The 27,136-nt window shown below is 39.5% G+C and overlaps 3 protein-coding genes across 5 annotated transcripts; all 3 read right to left on the reverse strand.

The window, feature by feature from the left end:
* Positions 1 to 271: 271 nt before the first annotated feature.
* tmprss2 (transmembrane serine protease 2) lies at positions 272 to 9,902 on the reverse strand. Of its 3 annotated transcripts, XM_040011529.1 has the most exons (15): positions 8,923 to 9,902; positions 8,141 to 8,306; positions 7,755 to 7,814; positions 7,423 to 7,573; positions 5,808 to 5,900; positions 5,563 to 5,679; positions 5,348 to 5,477; positions 4,695 to 4,811; positions 4,563 to 4,603; positions 4,119 to 4,287; positions 3,302 to 3,465; positions 3,106 to 3,201; positions 1,322 to 1,464; positions 1,084 to 1,236; positions 272 to 748 (listed from the first exon to the last, which is right to left on the reverse strand). In XM_040011529.1, the coding sequence occupies exons 2-15, from the start codon at positions 8,207 to 8,209 to the stop codon at positions 740 to 742; spliced, it is 1,512 nt and encodes a 503-aa protein (XP_039867463.1). In that variant the 5' UTR covers positions 8,210 to 8,306; positions 8,923 to 9,902; the 3' UTR covers positions 272 to 739. The 3 variants fall into 3 exon arrangements, with proteins under 3 accessions (XP_039867463.1, XP_039867471.1, XP_039867481.1); XM_040011537.1 differs by lacking the exon at positions 8,141 to 8,306; XM_040011547.1 differs by lacking the exons at positions 8,141 to 8,306; positions 8,923 to 9,902 and adding an exon at positions 8,075 to 8,100.
* Positions 9,903 to 10,023: 121 nt separating this feature from the next.
* Positions 10,024 to 21,491, reverse strand: acat1 (acetyl-CoA acetyltransferase 1). The gene is made up of 12 exons (XM_040011560.1): positions 21,362 to 21,491; positions 15,415 to 15,462; positions 15,212 to 15,329; positions 14,936 to 15,031; positions 14,596 to 14,696; positions 14,228 to 14,371; positions 13,993 to 14,143; positions 13,810 to 13,905; positions 13,383 to 13,496; positions 12,606 to 12,670; positions 11,464 to 11,621; positions 10,024 to 10,418 (listed from the first exon to the last, which is right to left on the reverse strand). Exons 1-12 carry the CDS (start codon positions 21,410 to 21,412, stop codon positions 10,298 to 10,300), a joined length of 1,263 nt encoding a protein of 420 aa, XP_039867494.1. The 5' UTR covers positions 21,413 to 21,491; the 3' UTR covers positions 10,024 to 10,297.
* Positions 21,492 to 23,157: 1,666 nt separating this feature from the next.
* On the reverse strand, positions 23,158 to 26,864 carry LOC120721320 (collagenase 3-like). Its single transcript, XM_040011573.1, has 10 exons — positions 26,766 to 26,864; positions 26,426 to 26,667; positions 26,189 to 26,337; positions 25,759 to 25,887; positions 25,479 to 25,640; positions 25,247 to 25,376; positions 25,016 to 25,149; positions 24,774 to 24,933; positions 24,577 to 24,680; positions 23,158 to 24,133 (listed from the first exon to the last, which is right to left on the reverse strand). The coding sequence occupies exons 1-10, from the start codon at positions 26,862 to 26,864 to the stop codon at positions 24,024 to 24,026; spliced, it is 1,419 nt and encodes a 472-aa protein (XP_039867507.1). The 3' UTR covers positions 23,158 to 24,023.
* Between the last annotated feature and the right edge of the window lie 272 nt (positions 26,865 to 27,136).

Below are 27,136 nucleotides of genomic sequence, written 5' to 3' on the forward strand. Positions count from 1 at the left end.
TATGTAAATGTCAAAGCTAAGACAGTGAAATGGAAAATAACAGCTAGTAGCTGAAAAAAAACCTGTCTGTAGACAAGTGCCTTAGAACATGTGACAGTAATATACCATAAAACATTAACTACCATTAGTTAACTAATTTGTCACTTATTACTGGGCAGAACTGAATTCCTGGCTGATTGTTCTGATAATATGTGGAAACAGACTCCGGTGTGAGCAAAGCTGTCATCCACAGTGCACACAGAACACTTAAAGTACAACTTATTTCAGAACATTTGACATTGGTCATATTTTATTTTGAAACAGTTATGAGATACAACTCTAGTGGAATTTATTACATAACATTATGTGACACAGTCAAAATTTGATTTCCTGGCTTTGACCTTGCTGTTCCACTTCAAGGACATCATACTTAGTTGAGGTGGGAGCTAAAAGGCACATGTATGAATTCATTTCATTGTATCAGGCATGGCATAGCAAGCTTCGTTAGCCAGGCAGAAGTAAGAAAAGCAAAGCTACATTTTTCTGTAGCACATCTATCACACAATGTGAATTTACAAAAAAACAACTCTTTGCTGAAAATTAGTTTTACTGGACCAAATAATAGCTTTATTTTGTCCAAATGCAAGAAATTCAGTGCATGCTATAAACAAGAATATAAAAATGCTGATCCATTATTTTGTTGGTTGATTTTTGTTTTGCAAGTAACTCAAGTAGTTCCTTTCAAAAATTCACCGACGTCTCAGTTATTCTATGGAGGTAAAGAAAAAAAAGTATGATTAGATTTAGGGGGAAGAGCAGATTCTCTTTTGTTGTCTTAGATGATTATTAATCACCAAATTATGTATCAGAGAACATAATTTTACACAACATGAAAAACAGTCAAACATTCAATGTCATGTACAAAGTGAACAGAAGAGCACAGTACGCACAAATAAAGCACTGCTATGACTTTCTAGCTAAACTTACAAATATAAATATTTAATGTGGCAGAGAAAATACAGGATAAACATTTGACACCACTGATTAATCAACAGATAATTTCACAGGACTTTATTCTCTATTCTCCTCCCATTGCATACGTACCTGTATGTTTTCGTATATCCAGTCAATAAAGAATGGTACATTGGCATAGACTCCTGGCTTGTTCTTCAAAGCACATCCATAACCATAGCTCGTAGCTCCTGCCAGCCACCATCGATCTCCTTCTTTCACGACCAGGGGACCTCCACTGTCACCCTGCAGCACACAGAACCACAGACATATCTCAGGTTGTACACGTATTGCTACATCTCAGAGTGTGTGACAGGAGGATCAGACTGACCTGACAGGAGTCAACTCCTCCCTCCAGGCTACCTGCACAGAACATGGCCTTGGTGACTTCACCATTTAATACTTCAGGTGCATTACAAGTGGCCCTGCTGTAAATGGTCACCTTGGCTTGATTCATTATTTTGGGGGTTGGCCCTGGAAAAAGGATTATTCACACTGTTAACTCAGACAAACATGAAAGGCAGTGCTTGCTAAGTCCCATCTGAAATAATCGACAATGAAAAATGAAAAGTCACAGGTTTCTCACTCAACGTAGTTTATATTAGACAGTGCTGTGAAAAAGTATTCAACCCCTAAATTTGTCTTGTGTTCTTGTGTTTGTGTCAACGTGGACACAAACTACATTGACAGCTGCTGGAATAGACCCACTCAGGTCTGAATACTTTTTTTTCATTCTGAGAAGCCTGAAGCTGGCTCAAAGGTCCTGTCACTAGCACGGTAATCCCAAATCCAAGGCCATAAACACACTGTATATTGTTAATAACAAGTAACAAAAATCCAAAACAGCAGTAGTAGTTTTTACTCTTCTGCTCTGGGTCACACACTGAACTTTGTATTTCTTTTCATTCTCAGTTGGAAAGAGTCTGTTCTGCTCACTGGCTTTATTTAATATCCATTTATGTTCCTATTAGCTGAGGATATCACAGTTACTAGTTTAAGAGTCATTAAAAAGTCTTGTTTAACATGGACAGGACATGCATAACTGTTTTACTTTTTCATGGAAAAAATGTAGTGGTAGCTATTAGTGAAGATATAATAATGAACTGGTGGTAGTTGCATTTATTGTAAAGAAGAAAAAAAAGGTGACAGTAAACATCAGATCAGTTTTGATATCCTAATACTGACTCCATATTTCTGGTATTGCTAAAAACAGCTTGAATAAATTTAACTGAAGTTAATGAAACAGATGTTAATCAATCAATGACATTCATTCACATATTGTAATAGTCTAAACAGTGATTATGTCTGCCTTTTTTGAAAATGCTGGTCAGTGTTACATGATTAAGAACTTACAATTAGAGATGCATCGAACAATTGGCCAGGACTGGAATCAACTAATTCCCAGTGACTTGGGTCATTTGAGCCAGCCTATTGGAATTAATGGTGTTTTGTGGTTTCTTTGTGTGTAGTATTTTGGTTTTCCTTTTTGGCTGCTATGTTTAGTTTCCATGTTGCCTTGTCGAGATGTCTCGTCTCCACTTCCTGTGTGTCATTCCATGTCTCCCCAGCCGTCATGTCTCTCTTTCTTGTGCTCTCTCGTCCCCTCTCTCGTGTTCCCTCACTCCCTCTCTCATCTGCCTTGCCTCCTGTCATGTTGACACATGCTCATGTGTCAGTCTATGTCTCAGTGTTTCCTGTTTTACTTTGCTAGTCTCACGGTCCATGTTTGGTGTGTTTAGTTTTGCTTCCCTTGTGGCATCACTTTGTATCAGCTGTGTTCCCCATGTGTTTCCACTTTCCTCATTGCCGTTCCGTGTATTTAAGTCCTCTGCTTGGTCTGGTCATAGCAGATGGCCCCGCCCCTCCCTGAGCATGAGTCTGCTGGAGGTTTCTTCCTGTTAAAAGGGAGTTTTTCCTTCCCACTGTCACCAAAGTGCTTGCTTATGTGATTGTTCCATTGTTGCATTATTGTAGAGTATTTTCCTTACAATTTTAAACATTTGGTGCTATATAAATGGTATAAATAAATACCATTGAATTACATTTTGGGTGTTATGGTAAAAGCTGTTGCCAAAGGCTGAAGGTTTGACATATTCAGTTATGGTTTTGCCTCACCTGTTGACTGCAATGCTCCCCATCCTGTGATCCATGCTTGACGATTAGCAGAAAGGTTCAGGTCAACATTGGGGAGACACACCGGCCGAACTTTATCTGAGGCATAAGCATGTATCACCTTAGAGTGCTGGATTTGCAATCACGTAATCACAGTATCATTGAAATTAACATGTGAAATTAACTTCCAAGTACTTACTGTTAAAAGTCAGAGGTGTATCAAGCTTTAGGAGAGCAATGTCATAATTATTCGTTCTTGTGTCAAAATCTTTATGTTTGATGATTTTCTGAACTCTGCTGTTAAACATGTTTTCCAAGTTCACGTCCCCGTAGTATACCCTCCACAATGAAGGAGAAGAGGAACTGCCAAGGAAAAGACAAGGTGAAATGGGCATGGTGGATTTATTAAATATTAGTCAAAACACTGTAGATAAAAGATGAACACGAGGTCACTATTGATCCATTATGAATCCTCCACTTGAGTGGAGGACTCGACAACTGATAGTTGGAGACTCGACATAAAAAGTAAAGGTGGCTCTCACTGAGAAATTGAGGACACTGTATGATAGCGATTTGGCAGTTCCAGTCTTACACAGTTTTATCATCTAATTGAATGTATGGTTGTCAAAGCTGCATGGCCAAACCTTAGGCCTGCTTCAACTAAGATAGTTAATGTTAATGTCTTCTGTGGGATAAACACAGTAAGTGAACCTGTTGTCGAAAAAGAGACAAACCTACTGAACTTGCAAACACGTTGCGTGCTTCACTGCTATCAGTGACACAGTAACCTTTCTACCAACATGTGAATAAATATATTGCAATAAAGTAAAATTCCCATATATCCTGTGTACTTTGTCTTTGAAGGCACACCTAAGTCATTAAGCTGTAAATATGACACACACACAGGTAGTTCTTTGAATCAGGATTACTTCCGTCAAAGGGATTATGTTTTTGCTATTGTTCAACAGCACAATGACATGTTCGGGTGAAAGAAAGCAGAGAATAGAAGCTCTCACTATTTAAAGCAGTGTGCAGCAGACAGGATCCAGTATCGGCTGATAATGGAGCCTCCGCAGCTGTGTTGACCTGAAACCTGGAGGCTGACCTGCCATGGCCAGGCTCCATTTACAGCCTCTGTGCCACCAACAATACGACTGCTCGGAGCTGCTGAACTCTTGCCACATTCTGAGGACCGAGGAGCTCAATGTTACTTTTGCTGTCTTTCAAGCTTTTAAACCAATTCAGACACTGTAGCACCAGACAAATGGACAGACTAAATGATTACATTGATGTATGATCAATCATCCAAGTAAGGAAATCCCCAAAACTTGATTCTGTCCATCACTCATCCAAGTGAGGAAACGCTTCTTCACTGAAACACGACGTCCAGATAAATAGAATCAAGTTTTGGGGATTTACATTATTATTTCACGTATGTCACAGTGAACACAGTAGCTTACCAATACACTGAAGTGTGACAGCTTTGGAGAAGCACAGTAAGCTGCAAAGTGAAAGGATGAAAAAAACGGCACATTTTATAAATGCTGTGGTGTGTATGAAGTGATCACTCAGTGATATGTGGTTGTGTATACCTGTGAGTGAGCTGTGACTGTATTAGTGAGCCACTATTACTTCCGGACTCCAGCCTCATATATCCATTGGAGGCCAAAGAACCTGCACTGGTTTGGCTGTAGGCAAAATAATCATCTCTGTGGGACAAAGAGGCACATGTGACAGGGAGATGAGACCAGCAGACTGTACTCACACATACATGCATGTCACGCAAGGACATTCCCTCTGAGTTAGAACTTTGAAAAATATGTACTAATCAATACTGCACATTTGTCATTTCAGAAGAATATTAGTTGTTGTCTCAGTGGGTGGAAAAACTAAGTACATCCATTGTTTCCACAGGTAAGCAGTAGCTCTGTGCAGCTAAAAAAAACAAACACTTTATCACCCAAGTATCATACAGGCCACCAGGTGTAAAATTACAAGATGATTCTTATCATTTCTGTCAAAGGGCTGAGGAGTTACAGTAATGTGACACACACATTATTATATCAAACTAATATCTATTATATCTAATCCAAGAAAATATTTTTGTATGTAATTTTTAAAAAATGCTTTAGTTTGGAAATTATTCAAGGTCCAGTAGCAATGCAAATCATGAGTCGTGTAATATGAGTGAGCTTTTTACACCACACATTGCAAAAGTGTGTCAGTGGGAAAGGACAATGAGCACCTGCTGTAACCAATCTGTCTGCACACAGTTCTTCCATAGTTATCATCCCAGTTGTCAGCACACACGGGCATCCAGGTCTGGCTGCTTGATGAATAACTCTCCAGCATGGAGTTGGCCCCTTGGAGGCGAACTGTGAAACATCAAGTCTATTAGAAAATAGATTCGTCCACTAAATAACTGTGTGGAAGACTGAGACACTGATTTGAATGCCTTACAGCACTGAGATTCATCCTCTCCATCTGGACAGTCAATGGTTCCATCACACCACCGGGTATGGCTCAGACACATCCCATCTTTTCCACACGACTTCCCCAGTAGACACTGGTAGTATACTGTGAGCACATGCATTTACTACTGTGAATCTCATATATATACAACAGCATGCAGAATCATGCCACATTACAATACTTAAATTATAAAAAAAAATTTATGCAGCTGCACAGTCTCCAGATCAACTCACGGAAGTACCACAGCAAGAGTCCGAGCACTGCCAGGATAACAGTCACACACAGAAATGCACCCAGGATGTACTTCCAGTGACATTTCTTTCTTCCTGAAGGCCAAGATAAAAAAAAACAAACAATCCTGTATCAATTTGTAAAAATTCATGGAAAAACTGTTGATTTGGGAGACAGACACTATCTCTACTTTTAAGATTAGGCTTCAAACTTTCCTTTTTGCTAAAGCATATAGTTAGTGCTGGACCAGGTGACCCTGAATCCTCCCTTAGTTATCCTGCAATAGGCGTAGGGTGCTGGGGGATTCCCATGATGCACTGAGTATTTCTTCTTCAGTCACCTTTCTCACTCACTATGTGTTAACAGACCTCTCTGCACTGAATAATACTTGGTATTAATCTCTGTCGTTCTTCCACAGCATGTCTTTATCCTGTCTTCCTTCTCTCTCCCCAACCGGTCGCAGCAGATGGCCCCGCCCCTCCCTGAGCCTGGTTCTGTCGGAGGTTTCTTCCTGTTAAAAGGGAGTTTTTCCTTCCCACTGTCGCCAAAGTGCTTGCTCATAGGAGGTCATATAATTGTTGGTTTTTCTCTGTATGTGTTATTGTAGGGTCGACCTTACAATATAAAGCACCTTGAGGTGACTGTTGTTGTGATTTGGAGCTGTATAAATGTATAACTATCCCAATCATTAATGCGCAGTCACAAACAAGACACAACTGCACTGAGTTTGCCCATGTTTTAGAAATCTAAACAGCCACTGTGACGACAGATGAATATTGTGATATTGTAGTAATGTAAACCATAAAACAGTTAACAAGAAGCAATAAACTCTACCAAAGAAGAGTCATAAACACAGCTAACTTACTTTGAGGCTCATATAAACACTGTAAACCAAAATTCTTGAAGTAAATAAACACATCATTTACTTTTTCTTTTCTTTTGCTTTTAACATCTTCTAACTTTAATATTTAGAGTTTCTTTTTATTGAGCTTATGAAACTAAAACATTTCAATTAATATGAAGAGTTTCTGCATTGCACTATATAAATAAACTTTATGCAAAAGTATAACTCCACTCTGTGTGTTTTATTGTTTTGTTTTGTATATCTTTCATAGTTTGCAACTCTCTATGAATGCAGTCATATTCAGAAAGGTGTGTCTGGATAGTTCAGTGTCTACGTTCTGAATTTGTGAGTATCTAGTGGTTAAGAGGAAGTTACAGTTACCTATTTTATGCTGCATATTAAAATTTGCACAGTATTTAACTTGTGGAAAGAGTTTTACGGTGTTTCCACAAGTTTATCGACTTTAAAAATCAGTTAATCAATAAATTCATCAGTTGGTGTAACAGTCACCACGGCTTTTTTGCCTGCCAACTTTTAGACAACAACAGTTTAAAACTATTTTAGCCACGTTGTCCCTGTGTCTCTAGAAAAGACTCTATTGAAACTGCATTCATTTGATCAGGGAAACAATTTTAATTATTTAGGTTAAATTAGTATGTGTGGATTTAAAATGTGGAACAAAAATAAGTTAATGATTCTGTGAATGTGCAATACATATTTCCAGATGGATATTTGCCAAGTGACAACCTTGGTCAAATCAAATATTCCAGTACCTTTTGTTTGCCTTGGATTAGCTGGTATTCCGGGTGTTGAAGTATAATACTGGTTTATGGAGGAATGGCTGGGGATCTGCTGTGTTACAGAATATGGAGGACTATATTCTTCATGTTTAAACACTTGGTTGTCATACATGGGACCGCTCACCTGGAGATATACAGACAAAAAAAAAGATGAATTTATTTGCTCTACCTGTCACTGAGGTAATCATTTCATCAGCATCGGTTTGTTAGATTCAGTTATAAAATTGCGATATCAGATCGAGCCTGTTTGTATATGTATGTTTAGTCAAATAACAACCTGAGAATAACACTTGAGGTGACCTTACCTGATTATTATTCATAGTGAAACTGGTTTTACTGCCCGAAGAAGAAGAACTCTGTGAAACCTGAAAAGTGATGTGTAAAATTTAAAAACATTTAAATACTAGTTGTTAGGTGCCACACAGGTATAAAAACATTCACACATCTTTTCAGATTTGTATTTTTCTCATTAAACTGAAAAGCTTGGCCCCACAATAAGAAGCTAAAAAAATAACATACACATATTAAAATGAAACAGAAATACTCGTTTACACTTTTCTGTTATTCACAAATAAGATTTAAACTGAAGAGAGAACATTTTTGAATAAATACTTGCTCATCTTACTTTGGTATGAAGGTATCATGTGATCCAGGACAGCTAAATTAATTAGAATTATTTACTAGTTCTCACCTCGAAAGTTTCCTTCGGTTCTCTGACTCTGTTACCGCACTCGTTTGTTTCTCTCTCTCCCTGTCTCATTTTCTTTCTCGCCTTGAATGTAATCAACAGCCAGAGTCACGCCCTTTCCCACTGTGTGCGCACCCAGCATGTGGTGCTCAAGTGGATTTACACACAACTGGATAAAAAAATGACAGGTGCAAAGAATATGGGCATATCTCAGTATCTTAATTCACATGTACATATTCCAGTTCGTGTAATCAGATTTGTGTGTGCGTAGAGAAATCAGTATGTGTGTGTGTTCATGTCTGTTCTGTGAGTATGAATGGTTCAAAAGTATTAAAGCGCAAATCTCTATACAAAACAACAACAACACACAAATCATAAGTTACAATCATGCAGTTTTACTTTATCTCTCTTTTGTTTAACATGTAACTTTTGCTACGCACACACAAATCTCCACACAGACTGAAATACGCACGTTCGGATTGAGACAAATGCAAACAATGCTTTTGATACAATACCACCAACATTACAAAGCACCATACTTCAGTACAGATGAAAGACAGTGTTCTATATATATTTCCGAGAGGTTTGCAGATTGGTGTAACAATCCTGTGCATCTCATACAAGCTTAGGTTCTTTTGCATAAGGCATGTGTTTTGGTAATCAAAGCTCCATCTCTTACCAGTCTTCACAGCTTTACTCTGGGGCCTAATAAGATTCTATTATATTCTGCTAACCATAACATGAAGATTAAAAATAGGGTGAAAAGGTGTAATATATGCACTTACATTAAGTGTAAATCTCGGTCCTGTCAAAGCAAAGAGTTCCCTGAGTTTAATTTGTGACGTCTAAATAAGTGGACTTTAAAAAAGAATGGACAAAGGACTTTCAGACCCTGTTAAAATTTAACTCTGTATGAATGTGCCAACTGTCAGGAAATGCAAAATAGAGAAAGAAAGATGACGGTCATGAAGGACAGGGTGGAGGTACATAATGTCTAAATGACACACTCACAACCTTAAACTGACTTTGAAAGGGTGTGAGGATAATGAGGGATCATCGAGTTCAAGCTAATTAGAGGAAACAAAACATCCTGCATAAAGCTAACCACTCATTGCACCCTCCTTCCCCCGGTTTTGATGAAACTTACCTTTACTGAGCAGCATATCCTGACTAGGTGTTCACCCACAGGGGAAAAACATGATACATTTCCAGCAACACTACACTTAAACCGCACCCCACAAACATGAGTCCACTAAACTCTATGGGTGAATTCTGTCTATTTAAATACATGGATTACCTTGTGAATATTTACAAATGCTTTAGCCATCAAAAATGGTATCTGTCTAGCATCTTTTTTGTCATTCCCTGAAAATAACACAAAAAGAAATGACTAAATAAATAAAAACAAGAGGAGCCTATACAGATTCTAATGCTATTCTTGGAAAAACAAAACGTCTTCTGCAGCACAATGCATTCAGATTCCTTCTGGACAGTCCCCTTTCATGTGGCCAGTTTTACATTCTCTCTTAATATAAATAATATAGTTTAATTCATGTTTTATCATTACAGACAAATGTTTGTTTCCCTTCAGGCAGAGAATATTTAAGAGAGGGAAAGTGCAGTTCTTATAATCAGAGGCAAATTGATCCTTTAATCCCCAATTTCAAAAGGTTAAAAAGACATTGGCTGTATTATCTGCAACAGCAAACAGAGCACAGTCAATGTTATCGCTTATCTCTGGCACGTTATGTATCCAGTGTAAGAAGAACTTAACTTAAGAAAGGTAGTTGCGGCATCTAGTGGCCAGTTTGAAAAACAACACAAACTGGTAATTGTAGTATTACCCAGTAAATACACACGCTCACAACAGACCAATAACAAGACAGTGCTTTCAAAAAACTATTTATTTAACCAGAGTTAAACGTTATTCTATTTTTTGCACAAGACGTGTTCTCAAACAAGAGGAGTGTTTTGTACACTGGAGTCACGACATCACAGGAGTCCCGTGTTGCTGTTTGCTAAGGCCGCTGACATTAACGTAACAGATTCTTTCTTCACAATTAACAGGAGCTTATAGATGTGAGAGTCCTTTGGAACCAGCAGACAGTCACTGCACAGTTCAACACTCTTAAAGGAACAGAAGCTTCTTGCCAGGTCTTCTTACAGCTTCTGGATCAGAATAGAAGAAGCTCCGCCGCCTCCATTGCAGATGCCCGCCAGCCCGTACTGACCAGACTTCAGGTTGTGCACCATGTGACCCACAATTCTTGCACCAGACATCCTGACAGAGGAAAGAGAAATGGAGGGCAATAGTATTCACTTTCTTTTCTACTCTAGGTTTAAAAAGCCATGGCGTACTACAGAAGTGCACAGAAATCAAACATGGGACTGTATTTAAGGTAGGCACACATAATTAGTGTCAGATGTCAGAAAAAGCAAACAGTTTGTGACCGCTATGCTGTTGTGATTTATGATAAATGAGGTTGGATAAAGAGAACTGTTGAACAATAAATACAACTGATGGAATGCAATAAAGATGTTAAACGGACAAGATAAGTACGGCTGGAGTTATTGGACTGTGGCAAATTTCATTCATAACAGTGACATCACGTCAGCCCCGCCATCGAACACCTCGGCGGCTTCAAGCGTAGGCTGAGCCTGCCATGAATAGTCATTTTGGGAATGATTAATTTGGACTGTTCTTTTTCCAGAGTGGAATGATGTTTCTGAGATTTTTCTTCAATGACTTTCAATAAATTGGGTAAACAGGTTTGAATTTATTTTGGATTTTCTCTCATCTATACATGTTTAATACTATATACACACACAACAGGCTCAAATATATACATACGCACCTATTTATATTGCTTAAATGTCTCTTAGCAAGTTAATCTCGGCCATGGCACCTTTGTTAGCCATTGACAAGCTTCTAGAATAATTCAGGCTGGACATTTGAGCACACTGTTTCGCAGAATTTGTAGAGTTAATTTAAATTATGTGGTTTGTTGGCACAGAGCTGGCTTTTTAAGCATAGTCAACAAAGTCTCAATTGCTAAGGTCAGTGCTTAGAGAAGATCCACATACCTGTGGTTAAGCATTGCTCCAGTTAAATAATTAACTCTGACAAAGCCAAAAAAGTTAGCAGGGCTGTCACGTGTCAGGTTTCTTGTTTGCGAAGAGAAACAGTTATGATGTATTGTTTGCAATATTATGGGCCACATCTGAATATTTCAGACAAATGTAAACACATTTACTAGAAAAAAAATACTTTTGAGAAGAACCAGGTGAGTTAAAGCCAAGTTGTAACATTTTGTTGTGTCACCTACCCAATGGGGTGTCCCAGTGACACAGCTCCCCCGTTAACGTTGACTTTTGCTGGGTCGATGTTCAGCATCTTGATGTTAGCCAGCACAACCACGCTAAAGGCCTCATTGATCTCCCACATGGCAATATCATCCTTCTTCAGCCCCGCTGCATCCAGCACCTGGCAGACACACACACACACACGGGTCTAGTCATACACACATATGGGTCTAAATAATTATTATATTATGCTTTTTAACATACTTTTAATTTAACCTAAAAATATAAATATGAACAATCTTTAGTAATCACAAAACAAATATAACCCAGGTAAATACCACATGCAGTTTCTAAATGATGATGTCATTGTGTTGTTGTGTCACCCTTTGCAGCAAGAAGCAGGATCGCGCATTTGTGATAACTGACGATGAGCCTTTCAGGTTGGACTGGGAGGAATTCTTTGTTCACCTTTTATCTCCCACGTCCACAGAATATTTCCCAAAGGTTTTGGGTTATTTACCAAAATCATCAAGATATTTTTTTGAAAAATGGAGTTTGTGTTTATTTTGGTCAGCAGTGGTTTTGTCCTTGGAACTCTCCTATTTGTGGTCAGGCTTATTCTTATATTATGTCATCTTGACTGGAAGAAGTGAGGCCTTCAGTTCTTTAGATGCTATTCTGGGTTCTTTAGTGACCTCCTACATGAGTTGTTGATGTGCTCTGGCAGTGCTCATCTTATTCCTCCTTGCACACAGGGGCAGACACCAGTCCTGATGATGGGTTAAGGACCTTCTATGGCCCAGTCCAGCTATCCTAAAGTAACTGCCTGTCTGTTCGAATCTCTCCCATGCTCTTGAAATTGTGCTGGGAGACACAGAAAGCCTTCTGTCAATGGCAGATGTTGATGTGTCACCCTGTCAGAGTTGGTCTACCTGTGTAACCTCTGTAGGGTCCCAAGTATTGCCTCAGACTACTAAAAGCATAAGGTGATACAGAGACTGGCCTAATAGAGGACTAGTCTCATCAAACTAGTGAAAAAACAGAAAAGATGAGGAGGGAAAAACTGTTGGTGGCCTTCATCTGTAAAACCATGTTTTTGGGGGTTGTGTCAATGTTGCAAAATAATTAGAAAATGTAAGTGCCAGACTACATGCTCATAACCCACCTTTGGTACAGCAAATGCAGGAGCAATGGGGAAGTCGATGGGTGCAACTGCAGCATCGGCAAAAGCTGTGTAAAACAAATCAGAGAATGTACAGATATATATGAACTGTTTGGCAACCAAAAGTCATCCAAAGATACTCTCAGGAGGAAACAAGAAACACTTTCATTTCAAAAGGAGTTCATTTTACCACCGTGACTTGATATAAACAAATGCTGAAGAACTGGTGTCAGACTCAAATGGATGCATTGAAAAACAACAACTAAACAAAGCCAGCTAACGGTTTAACAACAGAAGATTTTTTTATGACAGATTTTTGTTACTTTAATGAAGATAGTTGAACAGATACCACTGGAACAAATGATGGTCAAATGTATCAAGTCAGCTTCCACCCAGTTCTTTATACAGGTCCAACTATTTGGAGCCAGTCGGCCTTTGGGTTTGCAATAACCCACTTTTAAAGATGCCTCTAACGAATATCAATGCTTAAACTTATTTGCTGTTTTCTTGTGATTTTAAATGCTCTGAAAAAAGCATAAAAAAATGTGGTCAATGTGGTTCTGCCAGAGGTTTCTTCCTGTTAAGTGTTTTTCTTTCCCACTGTCACCAAGTACTTGATCATATGGTGTCAGGTAATTATTGGGGTTAGGTTTTACACTGTCTTTTTGTTTTTTCCAGCAATATCGACCAGCACTGCCTCCTGCTTCACCTTGTGAGTGCGAACCAAGAGCAAACCAACAGTAAAGCTCTCCATGAAGCAAGCGTCCACGAAAAACTTACAAACAACCCTGGCCAGTGGAGTCACATTGAGTCTTTTTGCTGCATCTGCTGTCATTAAAACAAGAGCTGCAGCGCCGTCGTTCAGTGTGCTGGCATTGGCTGCTGTCACCGTGCCTGAAAACAGCAAAATAAAAAAAAATAACAAGAGACCCATCAAAATAAATTACACCTTTAATAACGCACAGATGAGCAACCACATTACTGTTATTAACATTTCCTGTAGCAGCAGAACTACTTGTACAATTTTTTTTAAGTTATTTTAATAAAAACAGCACACACTGTATTTGTCTGATGTTACATGTCTTAGTTAAAAACATTAAAGAAAATCTAATTTTTAATCTTTTTGTTTTATTCTAATTAGTGTTAAAGTGCAAGAAGAATGTGGATGCTTCACACAGCTTCATGTTGCTCTATAACTCATCGTTACCGTTCTCTTTCTGGAACACAGCTCTCAGTTTGGGGACTTTGCTGAAGTCGACCCGTCTCCACTCCTCATCCTCAGACACCACCACATCAGGTTTGCCTGCAAAACCCCATCAACAACATTAGCTGTGCAATAACACTAATTAAAGTCACTGGGCTGAGACAAACATGGTATATCTTCCTGTACCTTTCTGGGTAATAGTAACAGGTATTATCTCCTTTGCCAGCACACCAGCCTCGTGCGCTGCTCTGCTGCAGCTGTAAGAGTTGATGGCGTACGCATCCTGCTCCTCTCTGCTGATTTTGCAGTTCTTGGCTGTGTTTTCTGCACAGTTACCCTGTAAGAGAGCAACAATATTATAATGCTCCAAATACATATAGGCCTTATAATTTTCCAATAATAAGTAGAACATGAGGATCACCATGTGGAATTTGTTGTAGACATCAGTGAGTCCGTCCTTCACAATGAGGTCTTCCATCCTCACTCCTCCGTAGGATGGGGTCTCTCTTGCCATCACATAAGGTACATTGGACATGCTCTCCATGCCTCCTGCCACCATCACATCCTAAGTCACACATATAGAACTATAGTCAGAGTAATTTGCATTACAAAGCCGGAATAGCCCATTATAAACAAAAGTTTCTTTCAGTCCTGATAAACACGTGCATTTATGCATTTATCAGGATCACATCTGTGATCGAGTACTAGCATGACAGCAAAAGATGCAGTATTTCAGAAGAATCTGCACTTGTGTTTTGTTACACCTTGCATATTTAATGCTGATAATACCTGGTGTCCACACATTAGACTCTGAGCTGCCATCATGATGGACTTCATTCCAGATGCACAGACTTTGTTGATGGTTGTTGCTGGTGTGCTGAGGGTCAGTCCTGTAGAGGCAATCAGAGACATCATTCTTACTATAACAGAAATTAGATGAAGACAACTTCTCACCAGCTCTGGATTCTGCTTGGATGCACATTTGAACTCCAATGTCAAGAGATAATATTCAAAAAACAGTGTTTAGCTCAAGAAATTGGGAATAATTCATATTGCAGACTCAAAAATATCCCTCAAGGCAGCACAGATGTATCAATATTGTGGGTTAAATATAGCCGAGTGGTCATACCTGCTCCGAGCAAGGCCTGTCGTGTGGGGGCCTGTCCTTCGCCAGCCTGAAGCACATTGCCCATGTAGACTTCCTTCACTTCTTCCGGAGCAATTCCTAAACACAAAGGCAACATACTGAACATGCACAGCTGTCTCAGTTTTAATGCAGCCCTGTTTCCACTCATGAGAGACAGATACTCAACCTATTGTTTGGACACAGCACCAGCCGATGTTTATCAAGCAACAGAGGAAAGTGGATCCGTCTGAGCAGTGAAAGTGAAGTGGCCGAACATACCTGCTTTGTCAATGGCCCCCTTGATGGCAATAGAGCCCATTTTGGTGGCTGGAACTGAAGCTAGGCTGCCTTTGAAGGATCCCATCGGAGTGCGGACTGCGCTGACAATGACGACTTCCTATGACCATACATTTAGTGTATATATGTTATTGAGCTCTACAGATGATTAACTGTCAGTGCAGGCTCTCAGTGATAGTACTTACATTGAGGGAAGGATGAGATGTGTAGGTTCTTGACAGATACTTGTGAGCCTACAGTGACAAGATCATAAATGTTATAAATAATAAGTGAACATAAGTATTCAGCTGATATAATGCCTATGACAGGTGTCTGACCTTTGTTTTGTGGGTCTGATGGACCCAACACATTTAGGGTTTTTATTAACCAATACAACCATAACAATGTATCTAAAAGTACTTAACAGATGTTTATTTTACCCCAAGTACAAGAAATATAGACCATATATATGGTTAATATTTGGTCATTTACTTCTATTGAAGCCCATTTATGAAATATGCTGTTTGATTTTTGGTCATAAAATGTAATAGAAATAGAAAATTGAATCAAATATAAAGGCAGCAAACTGTCATCACTACTGACATTTATATCTTTCAACAGATTGATATATCATCTACAAGCAGCCTTTTTGTGCTACCCTATACAACAGTGTGTGTTACATATGTACTACTTGCCGTCCACCTCTAAAACACACATTGCAGCTTGTCTTTCTGTTGCTACGGATCAAATCAGGGAACATCTACTGACATTGGTATATTTGTAGATGGGATCTAGGATGAAGAGTAAAAATCAGCTTTGATGCCCTCCACAAGATGGACCACCATTTGTCTTGGCCCTGGTTGCACCATGCTACCAGCCAAGCTCAATGGCTCATTCTTTGGGCGAGGAGACTATTCAGTGTCACCATTTTTGATATCCAAGGGTTTGCTTTGGGGCAGGTGTTCAGTGTCAAATCCTGTCTTCGTGCTCACTTTCAGACTCTGAACTGATGGTGCTGCTTTGGCTCACCTGGCTGAGGAAGTGACCAACGTATGGAATTTAGAGCCCCAGATCATTTATCGTGTGTTATACCCCTTCACTCTCGCCCTGCGCTGATGTCTACTTTCTGCACTGTTCTATCCAATAAAGGCAAAATGACTCACGTTCTGAAAACTCTTCCCATCTGTTATCTTCCAAATGTTCTCTCTTATCTAAAAGTCCTAAAACTCCTCAGAGAATCCTTTCAACGATATGGAGAATTACAAGAATGCGAGAACAGGCAGATGAATGTGACTGAAATGTTTGAACCTTGTTTAGAAAAAGCAGGAGCAGAAACACAAAACACACATTGGCGATCGTGGCTCAAGAGTTGGGAGTTTGCCTTGTAATCGGAAGGTTGCCGGTTCGAGCCCCGGCTCGGACAGTCTTGGTCGTTGTGTCCTTGGGCAAGACACTTCACCTACCGCCTACTGGTGGTGGCCAGAAGGGCCGATGGTGCGATATGGCAGCCTCGCTTCTGTCAGTCTGCCCCAGGGCAGCTGTGGCTACAACTGTAGCTGCCTCCACCAGTGTGTGAATGTGTGTGTAAAGCGCTTTGGAGTCCTTAGGGGGGACTAGTATAAGCGCTTTACAAATACAGGCCATTTACCATATGTACACCACATAGTAGAAACAGGTTTTGTGAAACGTTCAAACGTCCTGAGGCTTTGAAACTTTCTGACACCCGTCTCCACCGTAACATCTGCTGGCCACTTTTAACTATTGTCACAGTCTCATAATCCTATTCTGTGAAACAATAACACAGGCAGCTGCTGCACAAGTCTAAATAAGGGTACTTGTTATATCAGGCTATTGATAATTATGAAAACAGCATGTGTTATCGCGGCTAAATCCCACACAAACAGGGAAAGAAAAACATTGAAACTGTTAAAGACAACAAGCTGTGACTGTAAAGAGCAGAGTACTTACTTAAAACAATTTATAGAATTAAACATACTGACAAACGAGGGCTATATTGATTGTGACAGCCACACAGGTTTTCAGCTTTCAGACTGAGTTGGCCTGGTTTTTTCCCTCCAAGTCACCTTCTCAGCTTTGTAAAAAAAAAAAGAAAAGAAAGAAAGAAAAGAGTTTGGATGTGTTTAGTTGATGTTTTAGTCGTCTGACACTTTCCATCATCTGGGGCCCGTTCTTCGTACGTCGCTTACTACATCCAAGATCAAATGACACATCCAAGACCAAACCATCGCGCTAAACGTGAGCTCGCTAATCCGGTTCCCCGAACACACCTGCTGTTGACGATCAGTACAGCTGGATGAAGTAATGTGAGATCACTGGGTGTCGTAAAAGGGGCTACGCATCGATAGTAGAAACATTGATCGGCAACCCTCTGATTGGTCGGCGAAAATGTCGAAGGAGCGCGCTCGGTATTTTTCGGCAGCAGAGCAAGAACTCTTGAGTGAGGGATTTCAGGAGTTTCAGAGTTTAATCAGAACGCAAGGGAACACTGCAAAGGCTGCAAAAGCAAGGAGAGAGGGCTGGCAGAAAGTTGCTGACAAATTAAACTCGTAAGTAATTTAATAATAACAATAATAATGGAGTGGATTTATATAGCGCTTTTCAATGCCACTATTCAGTCACTCTCACATTCACACACTGGTGGAGGCAGCTACGGTTGTAGCCACAGCTGCCCTGGGGCAGACTGACAGAAGCGAGGCTACCATATCGCGCCATCAGCCCCTCTGGCCAACACCAGTAGGCGGCACCAGTAGAGTTATCATATCACACTATATTATCCAATATTATATTACATTATATTATATTATGTTACATTATATCCCCTTTCACATTAGAGCCACAACAGGACCCACTAGAACATGGGAACAGGTAAAAGTGAAATATAAGAATATTCTACAGAATGGTAATATTTATCACTTATATTCAGTGGCGGCTCCTGAAAAAAATCTCAGGGGGGGCAATTTTTATGATATCGACTAAAATGACCCATTTAATGAGTACATCAAACAACACAATTTTAATTTGTTGCTAGGTGATTAACTCATACAGTGATACCTCATGCCCACTAGATGGCAACACACAACAGAAAGCTTTCCTCTAGCTACATAAGTTACAGGTAGAAAGCGAAAGAAATTAGCATCCAGTAGCCTTTAAACAAAAATGAATGTGTCCACTTACTCATTACTTAGGCTACATCAATCCAATGTTGTGTGGTGTAATCAAGCAACAATATAAAGCCGGCTGCATCATATAAATCAATATGCACAGCCTGTCAGCCACGACTTGCGCTGGAACCAACTCCGACAAAAAGTCCTGTTGTATGCTTTTGACTTCTCCTTCGTTGCCTGGGTTAGTTGAATTTCGGGCTTGTCAGGTCCCAACTCTTTAACTTGCAGTTTTTCTGCCATTGTCCTTCTGGCAAAAGGGTAGGTTAGAAGCGATCTAACCGAATTTGGGGGAGGCTGTGCCTCAACCGTTAACAATACCGCTGCCATCGTCTCTCTCTGACCTTATAGCTCACTTAGGCTACTGACTGAGGTAAAATTCTAGAACAGCAAATCTTCGCGCGTTTTCTGCAGGGGCGCAATTTTAAGCGCCCCCAAACCATTTAATTCAGCGACGCTGATAGGTCAAATATTTATTATTTTCCCCTGGCAACCATTTAATGATAGGCTATTTCGCTGCATATCAAGGGCGCTTTGACGAGCGCCCCAGAAGAAGAAAAACACCGTTTGTTGGTTGAACTTTAATGAGTCAGCTGGTGAAAATGTTAAAATACGCCTGGCTGTATATGGGCACACACATAGTAAAACTATCATTGATGAATTTTTTAAAAATATATATTTTTACTCCTCCACATTTGGGGGGGCGGAGCCCGAGCGCCCCCTATGGGCCAGCCGCCACTGCTTATATTGCTTTTCGTCTCTTGGAAAGAGACCCTGAAATAATCTGTTTGTTTGTTCATAACAGCAACCAAGAAAAGGGCAGAGCAAAACAAAGACAGGTGGTGGTCCTGCACCCCCTCGTCAACAAGTTGGTTAAGTGAATAATACCCTCACGGGAATATCGATATCTCTCAATGAGCACACTGTCGCGCTGAGCTAAAGGATCCTGTCTATCCCGCAATATACGCTGAATTCTGAGGACTCTCCTTATCAATCTTGCACCTTCCGCAATGGGTTGCTCGCGTAAACGGACAGGACATGGCTGCGACAGGCTTCCCAAATCCACCTTCGCTTTTATAGCCGTGGTCTCCCATCTTGATTACACGAAGTAATTTGCAATTACTACTCTGAAATATGAATTACATCTGTAATAATCACATACATGTAATAGAATGTTAATAGTACATTTCCCTTTTTTAGGAAATGACCTGTATGTATCTGTGTGAAATCAATAAATGGATCAGGTGCTGCATTATCTTTAGTTACATTGATGTTATTTATTTATGGTGAAACAGTGGTGAAATATCGCTGTTGCTTTCGTATACATGAAGCGGACATACCTGCGTGGCCGCGATCTAATCCTGTTTACATAAAGTAAACCTGCTCCCGAGCAGGTTTACGCTTACGGCTCTGTTGCTATGGCAGCAAGTCCCGGATGAGCTTCGGGGAACCGAACGATCCAAGATCACGCGAAATCGTCAACAATCTAATCCAGCTAACTTACTTAGCGAGGTACGAAGAACGGGCCCCAGGTTGTTCCACACTGCCAAACAAAGCTAGAAGCAGCTCTGATGTTTTAGATACCTTTTTGAATCTAAGCAAACACAACACAGTTAAGAGGTTGCTCCTGAACTTTTGCAACGTGTCAGTCTGCGTCTGCGTTTTTAATCACACTGAAATTGCATCTGTATGCAGCTCTCCTGTTTTTTATGACACAATTACACCGAGAGTATTAGTGGGAATAAAAGAAGAAAGAGAAGTTTTTCTTTTTGTTTTTTGAGGTCAAGGACTCATTTGTAATGACAATTATTTAAAAAAAAAATAGTAACAAATTATATTTTATAGTAATAGCACAACAATTCTTTAATTTTCATTGGTTTCATTACTACAGTCAAAATAATAAGTTTCTGAATGTGCAGGATGTTAGACTGTGTGTGAAGCCACTTGATGCAGCAAATATCATTTTCTGTTAAAAGTAAAAAACTTGCATGAGCAAGTAATAATTCCAATAAAATCATATTTATTCAATTACACTTTCTGGTGTTTTAGTGAATGAATACTCTATATTAGTCTTCACAATCCACAGCATAAATAACAATGAGAGATCTAGTATTAATTTTCTTACATGTGCACGTGGCCGTTTGTCTTAATTAAAAACCATTCACTTAATAATTACAAACACCAGCGCACATGACTCCGTCCCGGGGAAAAACAAACAAACAAACAAACAAACAAACACACACACACACACACACACACACACACAACAACAACAAACCCAAATCCTGCCGCTTCACCTGTCCAGAAGCAGCAGCTAAGCCATCTGTCATAACTGGGGCGAAACGTGTCAAACACGATTACAGTGCAAGATCATTAAAATGGGTTATTTTATGTTCTTCACAGAAAATTAGCCGTTGTTGAAATAATGATAAATCTGAAAAACTTTACGTTTACTAAACAATGAAAAGGTGTCCCACAGACCGGAACATCACACGTTAGAATCAAGCTCTAGAATAAAACTGTCACCGTGAAAAATATGACAATAAAGGCAGGTATTCAGGTAATATCAGCTGCCTAATGAAGTGACAGGAGCTAGAGTGTCAATGGTACTCTTTGTGGGCGCTTTGAGTTCTAACTAAGCTAGCTGCAGCTGATGCTATAGCTAGCCTGTTTTGGTGTCAACTAGTCCTTTCTGGTACACTGTCGACTGTATTGAAGCCAGTAAAGCATACTACTGCTGCTTCTTCTTTAAAGTACTCTGACCAACCAGCTACACATACAGTATGTTTTCAGGTGTTTGCATTACTTTAACCTGCCAAGGACGCTACTCACACACACACACACACACAGAGCAAGGTTAGCACAGCTACTTGAAGTTAACCAGGGCCTTGTGCTGCCAGCCTAGCCTTCCTGTTTCTTACAACAACATGATCACAAACCTAAGATGACAGTTTCACAGCTCATCACTTACCAGACGTTTACAGATTTGAGCGTGCATGGTTAAAAGTCCACTGGATGACATTTCGGACTGAGACACAGAACTGACTAACGCTTCACCTTCAGCAGCGCACGAATAAACACATCAGCCAATCACAGGAGGAGGTGTGCTTCCTACGTCATCTTTGGCTAAGCATTGTAGTTATTGTAGTTTCATCCACAACATCCAATGTGTATTGCTTAAATAAAATATATTGGGTTATATATATATATATATATATATATATATATATATATATATATATATATATATATATATATATATATATATATATATATTAAGATCAACACACAGTAATCACATGCACCTTGATAATTTTTAAAAAATATAAATAAATATTTTATTTTACAGTATTTCACAGGTTCCAGTTCCACTGTTTATTGTTTATTCATTTAAGTGCCAATAGGAAACGTTTCTGCTTAATGAAGAAATGGCTGTAGAATATAAATTGATTCTCTCATGGTCCAGGGACTTTGAGTCAGTATTTTGGGTTTCGTGTGAGGTTTGGGCTCTTGTATTTAAGTCTGGGGTGTGTGTATTACAAGTGCATTGCTATTTTCTCTCGTCATATATTTTGTCCTCTGTAGTCTATTTATCTTCTGTTCCCCAGTCATTACCCCATGTCTGACTGGTCCCTCTGTATCCTGTCTCTGTCTTCCTTTTTGTCTGTGTCAAGCTGGTATGTCTCAGTGTTGGTTTTCTGTTTTATTTTGATAGTCCCTCATCATATGTATTATGTTCAGTTTCACTTCCCATATACGTCCCCTATGATTAGTGTCAGCTGTTTTCCCACCTGTTCCTTCTTCCATCCTTATCTGCTATCTGTATATATTGCCTGCATCTTTCTCCCTCTGTTCTTTGTTGTGTTTTCACTCATCCCCTCACTCCTTATGTTTTGTTTCCTTGCTTCCAGTATGCATTTTTTTGTCTGGCAGGAAAGTACGAAGAAGAAATCAAAGAAGCAGGAGGCCCAATTTATGCCATTGTATCTTTGGTTAGGTTAATGTTTCCCTTAAAATAATAACAATTTAAAATGTATAGTTTAATTGCTGGTATTAACTATTTCAGACTAGGTTAGAGAGTGCAATGAGTCAGTTAATACGTTGTCAGCATATTTGGAAATATGCAAAAGTATTTTCATGCAAAATGACACATAATTCCCTGCACGGCAAGCTGATCATTATCTGATCAGCTAAAGAATTATAATCCAAGTATTCACTATAATATGGAGCACAAGCTTACCTTCAGCAAAGGTCAGATTATTAACATGATTAGCAGCTATGTGTCAATGCTGTGGAAAAGACTTTAAAGCTTATAATGAGCTAGTTGCATATTTTTTATGGAAATATTCAGTGCCAGTGTTGTGAATAAGACCAGCATTACAATGTTAATGTGTGTGTGTGTCTATAGGGGGAGATATATTCCTTAGATCTGCATGTAAAGGAATTTACGTCATGTTCATGCATGTTCACTTCATCAACAAGAACATATTGATTTCAGTCTGAAAAGCCTTGAAGCAGGACATCAGGGTATTTCATCAGCACCGTGTGTGTGTGTGTGTGTGGGGGGGGGTCTATGTACAGATTTCTGTGTCAGGGTCTGGCTGTGTGGTAAGCAGAGGTTGTTTTTTCTTCTTTTTCCAAGAAAAACTAAACTAATAAATATGAGTCACTCTAGAAACATCATAATGATTAGTCAAGAAGTCCATGAACACAAAGCACTGAATCAATGACCCATGACCATGGCATTCTGCTCCGTACAGATGTGTTGTTATGCCAAGAAGCCATGTTATGTATTTATTATATTGTGTGAGAATGTATTATTTATATTGGATATAATAACCAAAAAGTATCAGATGTTTTTAAACAGTTCAGCTTTTATATAAATAAGACATGTAACCATCAGTTATTTAAAATTCATACAGTCATTTTTCATATCATAGTTAAGAAACAACAGTCTAAAGACAATGAAGTCATTTAGTGTATTTATTAGTGAATGCTCCTTTTAAAATGAAGTCATCTGAGCAATTACAACAAAACACGTTTAGAAAATACATTTGAAGCTGCATTTAGAAAGTCATTAAAATATTCTCAAAATTAATTACTTAATGCAGTGCTCATCAATCTCATACCTTCTGCAGCTATAGCACAAGGCAGTATTAAATCCCCCTTTAACATAATACTACTTGGTCAGTGGTTCAATTTCTCTTTAATATTCTCAAAATCTTCAGAGGGTGTTCAGTCATATCAGGATACAAATATCAGTTTTTAATTTAGTTGTTTCCATTATAAACTTGTTTTGTTTTGTTTCAGCAAAACTTGCAGCACTAAAACAATCTTATTTGAGCTGTAACTGTTGTTAAAGTACAATGAATTACTCAGGCAAGGGCAAAGATTTTGTGTCCATCTGGGATCAAAATAATTTAGCAGAGGCAAGGATGTGTAGATCATATATTTATAGATCATAGTACGGACTCCTTAAGCCCCACTTTTATTATATGTTTAAAAAGAAAGTGAGAAAAGTGCAGTTTAAACGTTTTCAGTGAAGTACTTGAATAATACTGTAGGCTTTGTTTACAGATTTTTGTCTTAGTTTGCACAATTACTACATACTGTAAAAACAAAGACCGATTCGTCTAGGGGTTCGTGCAGCGCAGGAAGTAACTGTTCCTCAATACACGGTGCCGTGTCCCAGTCCCCAGGTCGTACTCATACATGTAGGGTCCACTGTAAATGTAAGTGTAACCTGCAGAACAATGGCTGAGTGTTAGTCTAAATACTAGTTAAAGAAATGGTTCACAAAAATAATACATTGTCTTAATTCAACGATATACATGAGGCCACTGCTTTCATGTGTTGGTTATACTAAACTAAAAGACGGTTAGCTTAGCTTAAAGCATACAGCCAGCAGACTTTGCCAAAAAAATCCACCTACTGTCTCTAAGCTCAGTACTTAATACTTAACTGTTGTTCGGGGAGGTTATGTTTTTAGACTCATTATAAAGTAGGTGCTACTTTTCGGTTTTACACTGTTTAAGTGTTAAAGAGTTTTCAAGAGTTTTAGAGCTGCTTCTGGTTCTGCTGTTATGTTAAAAGTGTGGAAATTACAATGACAGTAGCATGACTTTTAGTCTGACAAGACATTTTTTTAAAATCTCTAATTTCAGGTTAGCAGTGAGGACCACTCACCTTTGTGCTGGAAAGCTGCCGTAACTCTTCTGGTCAGGCCTGCAAAGGCCTGATTCACCAGTCTGGGATATCCCTGCTCCATAGTCTTTCTGGACTCATCATAACTGGAGAAAAACAGAAAATAGATTGATCCAGTTGACGTTAATAGTATAGAGTAGTTCACAGTGAAAATTGGAACTGGTAAACTTTCAACTCACCTGAAGTAATTATTGCCTACAAAGAAGAGAGTTTTGCCAGAGTTTACATCATGAAGGGCAGCGTCGATTTTCCTCACTCCTTTTGGCAGACCAAAAGCAGTTAGTGTTTTAGGGTAGCCCCGCACGGGCTGGTTGCCAGTGAAGGCCCACACTTTGCGACCTGTAGAAAATGATTGAAAACGCTTAAGTTAGGTTCCAAAATATGGAATGTGTTTCTTACATAGATAAGGAGAAACCAGTACCTTTGAACAGAAACACCGTGTCTAACTGTTGGCTCTCATACGCAGCATCGATGTCCACAGGGGCACTGGGCCACAAGCTTCTGATGAGGCTTTGCTGTGGAGTCTGGCTCTGGGGGAAGCTACGCCACAAGAAGCTGATAATAAATAGAGGCAAACATGAGCCATCAAACAATCATTACTAAACTGTGGATTTAGATGTTTTAGCACTCTGCTGCGGCGCATATCTGAAACCTGTCTTTGAAGAAGATAATCTCTCCTCTGTGGGTTGTGACAGCATCCAATACCATGGTAGAATCACAGGCATCAGGAGTAGTGGGAGGTTTGGGATCATCCACAGAGGGATCCTTCCTAGAGTTTGAACCTAGAATTCAAAAGATACGTTTTGGGAACCCCTGCTTCACAATCCACCAAAGGTCAAAACGAGCAGCAATACCAAAGCAATATTCAGACCCTCAGTACTCACCATAGAGGTACTGAATGCCCCTAACATCATCCTGAGGCAGAACAAAGGTGTCAGGGTTTCTGTAGGAGTACGTTGGGTACATTAGGGCACCAGGGACATTGGAATGACCTAAGCCCAGAGAGTGACCAAACTCATGGGCGGCGACAATGAAGAGGACGACGCCTGAAGCCGAAAACACATAATGGCAGGCCGGTTACAGGACAGTGCGACAATGCAGTTATTTTCTAAAATCACAGCACGTAAAGATCAAAAAAGGAAAAATGATAAGTGAAAACCTCACCACGGCTTGAGCGGAACGTGAAAGATTCATCATCGTCAAAATGAGCATCCCCTCCAAGACCATCACCGGGAGCAAAGGCGTGGGCGAGAGTGTTACCGGGCCCATCAAAGGAATTAAAATCACCATGTTCTGTTAAATAAGGCAAACAAGCCAAAATTTACAAACCATTTTGTGCACACATTGACATGAAACATTTGGTAAATAGTTATCTCCAAGTGGATTCAAACAGTCAATCTAAAACATATATAACTCTATGTAATACAATATAATGCCGATTAGAGGTATTGTGTGTATAAGTACATCATTTCTTTAGGGTATTCTGATTCTGAGTAACCTATCCATACTCTATTTTCTATTGTTTTAGACTCATATTTTTAATAATGATGTTATCTGAGTGCATCTTCCATTGCTGAAAAAAATTTGCACTCACCCCAGCGAACAAAAGAGATCATAATATCAGCAATGCCGCTGTAGATCCTTGTGAACCTCAGTGGAGTGACTTTGGCCCACACCTGCAGAGCTTTGTCTATGGAGTCATCCACCTCTGTCACAGACATGTCAGGTGTGTAGTTCTCTATCCTGCAGAGCACAACAATATCCAAGAAAATCATTAGTGTGGTCACATTTTCTCACGTTGTGTGTTATGTTGTGTCTTTAGATCATTCACCTGTATGTGAGGCTGCGTTTCTGCCATTTTTTTCCATAAATGGAGAAACGAGCGACCTGTTCATCGGGAACCCCACAGCGGGGCTTCTTCATCATGGCCAAAGTGTCAGCATCCAGAGACCCAGTGATCTGGAGACCAAAGAATCTCTGCATCTCAGCCAGCTTCTTGTTCAGCGGGCTGATGCCCCTTCTGACAGCTGGACCCTCCTCCTCTGTGAGGTTGAAGAATTTCTTCAGGTAGTTCTGTCAAAAAACATGAGATCTGAACAATATTCTTAATACCCCATAGTCCTAGGACTTGTGTTACAATTATAGGACAAGCAAAGGAAACATATACATACCTCTGCAAAACTTTCATCTTCCACAGAAACTTCAGAAAGCGGCACAGAGAGAACTGCAGTCGCCAGACTGAACAGAATACACCCAGTGAGAGACCTCATACTTCTTCACTGTTTTGACTTGTGTGCATACATTGAAGTCTGGTGTTATATAGGCTGTGGAGGGGAAGTATCGTAGAGTGGGTGTGTTAAGCAACTACTTCCTTGAGCTGATGACTCAGTAATAGTTATATTTAGGATGACATGACTGAGGAGAAGATCAGCACAGATAGAAAATTCCCAAATCAACTCTGTGATTATGAGATGACACATTACAAAACATTACATACCAAAACTACAGATTTTTAAACCAAATATTATGTTAATAGTGAAAC

Source organism: Simochromis diagramma, unplaced genomic scaffold (genome assembly GCF_900408965.1).
Source record: "Simochromis diagramma unplaced genomic scaffold, fSimDia1.1 OVJJ01000123.1, whole genome shotgun sequence".
Lineage (NCBI taxonomy): Eukaryota > Metazoa > Chordata > Actinopteri > Cichliformes > Cichlidae > Simochromis > Simochromis diagramma.